This window comes from Astatotilapia calliptera, chromosome 13 (genome assembly GCF_900246225.1).
Source record: "Astatotilapia calliptera chromosome 13, fAstCal1.2, whole genome shotgun sequence".
Classification (NCBI taxonomy): Eukaryota; Metazoa; Chordata; class Actinopteri; order Cichliformes; family Cichlidae; genus Astatotilapia; species Astatotilapia calliptera.
In genome coordinates this window covers 4,922,153-4,928,152 of record NC_039314.1, presented here as the reverse complement: position 1 = coordinate 4,928,152, position 6,000 = coordinate 4,922,153, and the positions used below count along the sequence as shown (strand labels likewise).

Here is a 6,000-nt window from a genome sequence, read left to right as displayed (position 1 = left end):
AATAATAATAATGTGCAGGTGTAGCTGGCTCACAGTCCAGTTTTTTTCTTCTTCATCGGTTTAGTGAGGACAGTAACAAATCTGAGTTTAAGAGTTTCAACTCTAAATTACCTGTAAATTTAGGAGATAAAAATTCAAATAATTCATTATCTTAAATTGCCGTTATGGTTTTACGGTGACTGGCTGTTTGGCAGCTGCCGCCTTTGGCTGCAGATGAACTGGACAAAGTGCCAATCTTTCCGTCATTGATCTCCCCCCGGGTCAGCCGCTAACTGCTTCATTTTAACTTACTGGCGTTTTAGTAAAACTAAGAAGGCCCCAGCGTCTCCCTGTCGGCTTCTTAGAACTTATATACAGGATCTGATCAGGGTTTTTTTTAACCCCTAATATTTCACAGTCATCCTTTTTTAAAGATATATATATCTATATAGATATAGATATATATATTTAATCTAGAAATAGAGACGTTCTTTATAGAATTAGACGTTCATGCACTGCATCCAGCTTGAAGAAATACAGCCAAAATCATGAATCACCTCGAGCTTCAGCAAAAAAAAAAAATACAGAGAAGACGAAAAAAAGAAAAAGCTTTTAAAATCCTCAGTCCTTCCCCCGGTGAGCAAATGAGCAGCAGTGTGCATTTGCTGAGGCCTTTCAAATGCTAACGTGGCCATATTTCACTCTTACAACCTTCTCACATCTCCATAAAATATTACAGCACTCAGAGTGATGACTGGAGCCCGGCGCGTTTTTCTCGCACACTTTCACCGTAATAACGCAGTTTGTGTTGAAAAACACCAAATTATCTCACTCTTATAAAATAAATAAAAACAGGCTGTGCTTTAATGAGCTTCTGCTGTTTGATGGTTCATATAAAAGGCCAGCGACAGCTACTTTGCTTCGAGTTACCCCAAACACGTCATATTTAATAAAATAAATAAATAGATAAATATTTTAGTCGAATTACAAGTTGTATTTTTTAATAAAAAAATAATACTAATAATTTATTCGATGTCATTTACTAAAGTAGCCTTTGTCGGAATCGGTATCAAAATTGATACTTTTGTGCAAAAGTGAAAGAAGAAAAAACCATTTATAAATAACGGAAAAATATCAAGAAAAATAAATTTAATCTTCATAAAAACTAATTTTGCGAGCGAAGGGTGGAACTTATTATTATTATTATTATTATTATTACTTTTATTATTATATTTATTATTACAATCGTTTCACTGAAATTACCCAAAGAAGTCTTCGTCCGGTTTCCGTTTCTACTTTAACCTCCTCCCGTACTCTGCGCTAACTGGTTTTAATGTAAGTGAGTGAGTGTTGCAGTGCGTGGAAACAATGATTTCCACAGCGCAGGACGCATCATTAACAGCACCACCAAATATCTTAATGGAGTGGGGCTGTTGGTGCATTCAAGGTTCCTCTGACACGATGGTTTCCACAATAATAAATCCTTAATTCAGCTTTACACTATGTTAAGCAACGTTTAGCTTCTGCACACACAAAAACAAACAAAAAACCCCTCAGGCCTCGTCTCTCTAATGTAAAACCAGAAAATACTGTTTTTTTAAAAAGCGCCTTTTTAAAAAAACAAAACAACAAAAAACCAAAAAACGATCATTTCTATGCCAGCAGTATTAAAGTGTTATCATTATTAATGAAACAATATGCTACGCTGCCAGACTTTTCTGTTGCCGACTTGCTCTGAAATGTATCACCAACATGCATCTCCATCTATCAAAAACAAATCCACTCAGTCCTAATAGGCACCGTTGATATGCATCTTTACTGGAGTGGGGGGAACAGTCTTATTTCCGACAGCACGTTAAGGCAGCATCCGTCCAGCAGCGGGGTTTATGTCTCCTCCAATCAGGGCGCCGTCTCACTCAGCCTTGTCCAATGGGAATAACGCTCGTGCAGGTGGCTGCGCTGTTATCAGCGACTCCCGCTTCACTCCCAGCATAGAGCGAGTGAATTTATGAAAAGGCGAGCCGAGCCTTTTAATGGTTCCCATCAAAACCATCATCAGATCGTCCGATTTCCGCGAGGATTCCTGAGGCGGACGCATGCTGCCTCCTCCCAGCTGACAGACTCCGAGCAAAATAAACACGCGGAGAGGCGTTTTGGAGTTTTTGCCGAGCTCTTCACTCCCGAGAGAGAACTTCGCTTTCGTTCAAGTTTTTTCTAACATTTCAAGAGTCTTCCTCCGGGCCCAGGATACTTTGGAAAAGGCGGCAGAAGTGGCCAGGCTCCTGAATCCCAGCAGTCCGCTGTGCGCCTGCATTTACTCGCCTTTACTACTCCCGCTAGTTTCCTTCCAGTTTCTGTCCCAGCGAGTTTGGCGGTTCATGTTCACAGATGTTAGCGGTCGGGCAGATGGAGGCTAACCGGCAGAGTGCTTTCGTACTGGGCAGCACCCCGCTGGCGGCGTTGCACAACATGACCGAGATGAAGACGTCCCTGTTCCCGTACGCGCTGCAGCAGAGCCCGGCGGGCTTCAAGGCGCCCCCGCTGTCCAACCTCAACTCTCAGTTCTCCGGGGGGACCCCGCACGGAATAAGCGACATCCTGGGGAGACCAATTACCACCGCCGGGCAGCTGTTGTCCGGATTTCCGCGGATAAACGGCCTGGCAACTACCGCGGCCGCAGCAGCGGCGGGGATGTACTTCAGCCCGGCGGTGTCGCGGTATCCGAAGCCACTGGCCGAGCTACCGGGGCGGGCACCCATCTTCTGGCCCGGGGTGATGCAAGGCTCTCCGTGGAGGGACCCTCGGGTTCCTTGTCCTAGTAAGTCCCGTCTGAGCGTGCCTCTGGGCTGCCTTTTTTATACATATAATGAATAGTTTACATTTGGGAGAAGCCGACATTCCCCTGTGATGTTTTCTTTGGAATTCAGAGGTTATTTTGGTTAATAAGAGGCCCGTTTGGGAGAAAACAACCCCAACTTACAAGAAGTACACCTGCCCTGCGTTTCACACAATCACGACAACAAATGTAACACAGGTTTGCACGTTATGAATGCTGTGCCACAGGGTCAGTGTTGTTATACAGCCACGTCAGAGTACCAGAAAAGACACTGAGACTTCCACACAGGGCGCTGAATGAACATCACAGTGGCATTAAAACTGTAATCACGAAGAGTTGGGTCTGACACATCCAGGAGCATCACACTTACTGATCCAATGTTTGTTTGTTTTACTATCCAACTATAAATTTAATATATCTTAATATAACCACACATTTTGCATCTCTCCTCAGCTCAGGCTAACATGATGGTGGACAAGGACGGGAAGAAGAAACACTCCAGGCCGACGTTTTCAGGACAGCAAATCTTTGCACTGGAAAAAACTTTCGAGCAGACAAAATACCTGGCCGGCCCGGAGAGAGCCCGGCTGGCCTACTCTTTAGGAATGACCGAGAGTCAAGTCAAGGTAAAGACCGCTAAACCGTGCCTGCTCAGGGCTGAGAAGCATGTGGGGAATAAAATAAATAAATAAATTGAGGCTGATCTGCGCTTTGATTTCTTTAATTGGGGAAGATTCGGCTACAAGGCCGGAAAGTGTAGGGTTATTTCCACATGCTACAGCTTCATTAAAAAAAAAATAAAATAAAATAAATTGATGATGATTATAATAATAATAATAATAATAATAATGGGAAATGTTTTATCCCCAGACTTTTGAAACTGACTGTGCTACAGTAACATTATTTTTATTATTATGAAAAGCAGAAGAAGCTTATTTTTATCTACATTTTAATCGGTTACTGTTTTTGTTTTATTATTTTTGATTGGACACAAATAAATTAATGGATTAAAAAGTAATTAAAAATAATTGTAGAAGCAGCTTCTTCTTCGTCTTCTTTTATTATTGTTATTATTATTATTTATTATTAATGGGGTTTTTATTGCTTGTTTGTTTCTCTTGTGGATAAATAACTGTTTGGACCTCCCTGATTTCCTGCTTCTGTTACTGGTGCTGGACCTGTTGAGCATCTGTGTGTCTTTATTTATTTTATTTTATTTTTATTTTTTTTTCTTCCCTCTCTTCTCATCAGGTTTGGTTTCAGAACAGAAGAACCAAATGGCGGAAGAGGCACGCAGCGGAAATGGCCTCTGCTAAGAAGAAGCACGACTCCGAGACGGAGAAAATGAAGGAGAGCTCTGACAACGAGGAGGACGACGAGTACAACAAACCCCTGGACCCAAATTCAGACGACGAAAAAATCACGAGACTCTTGAAAAAGCACAAGGCTACCAACCTGGCGCTGATCAGCCCCTGCAGTAACAGCTCGGACACCTTGTGATCCCCACAGCCTGGGAGGGACCCAGAAAAGGGGTCCCCACGAAGACTTGTCGCACTCTTTCCGAGCCCATCTCCACCTGACATTTCCAACATGCCTCTTAAGGGATCACCTTTATTCCCCCACCCCCCCACACACCCTCAAGCAGAGATAGAAAAATGCGTAAAACTCCCAAGCCTGCGTCCAGACGCGCGGGAAAAAACGAAAAGGTGGCCAAGCGGAGACGCACATGGTTGCATCCAAACTCACCCAGAAGCTGCTGTATGCGGAGCTATAACTGTGTTTCCTCCTGGACTTGAGAAAGACTGATGAGGACATGTTTATGCAGCTGAAAGGACACTGATGCTGGGAACGGAAACTGTCCTGGAGACGCAAATGAGTTTTTACGCATACAGGCAGAGTTTTAACAGGTGTAAATGTAAAGAAAATATTCTTTAAAAAAAACAACCCTACTTTGGATCAGTGCTGAGCTCAAAACGTTTACACTTTAAGTCATTGCACTTGTTGCATTATTTTTACAGCTTGTCACGTTACGTCACGGTTTCAGCTCCTAATGTGACCTCTAAATGTTTTAATACATTTCGGTATTCATACGTTCATCTGAAGAGATTGCACACTTTTTAAAAAATTTGTTTTTTATTTTACACGTATTAACAGATTTTTTTTGTTTGTTTTGTTTTTGTTTATTTTAGTAGCCCACACTGATCCAGATCCCGGGCGCATGTTTTAAATGGCAGGTGCAAACGGGGCCTGTGACGCTTCTAAAGCTCAGTTTAACCAGGGTATCCACTGTCCTAAAAGGCAACAGACTAAACTGTTTGAAGAGGGCAGGTTTGAGACGAGTGACTGATTTTTGTGCTGTAGCCTGCAGATGAACATGTATGTGAGATTGTGTATATATATATTTTTACTGAGTAAGTTATGATTTGAGCAGCGGAAACGTGGCAGCATTGGGCTCATCACTCCCTCCGATACCGCTTTTTATTTTTTTTTCTTCCTGCTGAGTAAAGTCACGTTTTATTGAACTCTACATTTCATTACAGAAACACTATTGTATAAAATGCTAAATGCTGTAAATAATGACTGTAAACAAACAAACCAAGAAAAACCACACAGCTTGTTTTTTAACATCACTTTTATTTAGTTTGACAGAGTTTCTGTTTTACCTCATCACGCAGCCGAGCAGAGAACCGGAGCATCGTTTTAAGTTGGATCTAAAGAGTATTATCGCTTCCGGAAGGTTATAGGAAGAAAAAGAAAAAAGTAAACCCCCTTTGTATTATGAATAAATTATTTAACAAGCTTTTTTTTCTTTTTGTTTTCTTTTGGGTTTTGATTTAATGTATGGGCTTAATATAAATTAAAGAGAAATTCATGACTATCGATAAGTGAATTTCCTTATTGGCAGCAATGACACCGAAAGCGGGTTAACTGATGTTGTTATTATTAAGTTTATATATTTTATACAAGAGTGGCGCGTAAGGGAAAAACGAGTCTTTTAAAATATTTAATTTTTTTTTTCTTCAAAAAGTGCAATTTATGTGGGATCATCATTTATTTACTTAAAAACAATTCCCTCCATAAATTATGAAGCGTTATTATAATTATTATGATTATTACAAAAAGGTAAAACATCGATTTCTAACACATATAAATGACCAACAATAAATCATCTCTTTCAATGCTGG

General features: G+C 41.0%; 1 protein-coding gene across 1 annotated transcript; it reads left to right on the top strand.

Moving 5' to 3' along the window:
• Positions 1-1,916: 1,916 nt before the first annotated feature.
• nkx6.2 (NK6 homeobox 2) lies at positions 1,917-5,398 on the top strand. The gene is made up of 3 exons (XM_026190032.1): positions 1,917-2,797; positions 3,269-3,441; positions 4,067-5,398. Exons 1-3 carry the CDS (start codon positions 2,368-2,370, stop codon positions 4,313-4,315), a joined length of 852 nt encoding a protein of 283 aa, XP_026045817.1. The 5' UTR covers positions 1,917-2,367; the 3' UTR covers positions 4,316-5,398.
• The last annotated feature ends 602 nt before the right edge of the window (positions 5,399-6,000 follow it).

Bases quoted from the DNA above. Each gene is read 5' to 3' on its own strand.
- nkx6.2 (XM_026190032.1), top strand. From the start codon at position 2,368: ATGTTAGCGGTCGGGCAGATGGAGGCTAACCGGCAGAGTGCTTTCGTA. The intron at 2,798-3,268 runs GTAAGTCCCGTC...ATCTCTCCTCAG, and splicing joins CCCTCGGGTTCCTTGTCCTA to CTCAGGCTAACATGATGGTG. The intron at 3,442-4,066 runs GTAAAGACCGCT...TCTTCTCATCAG, and splicing joins TGACCGAGAGTCAAGTCAAG to GTTTGGTTTCAGAACAGAAG.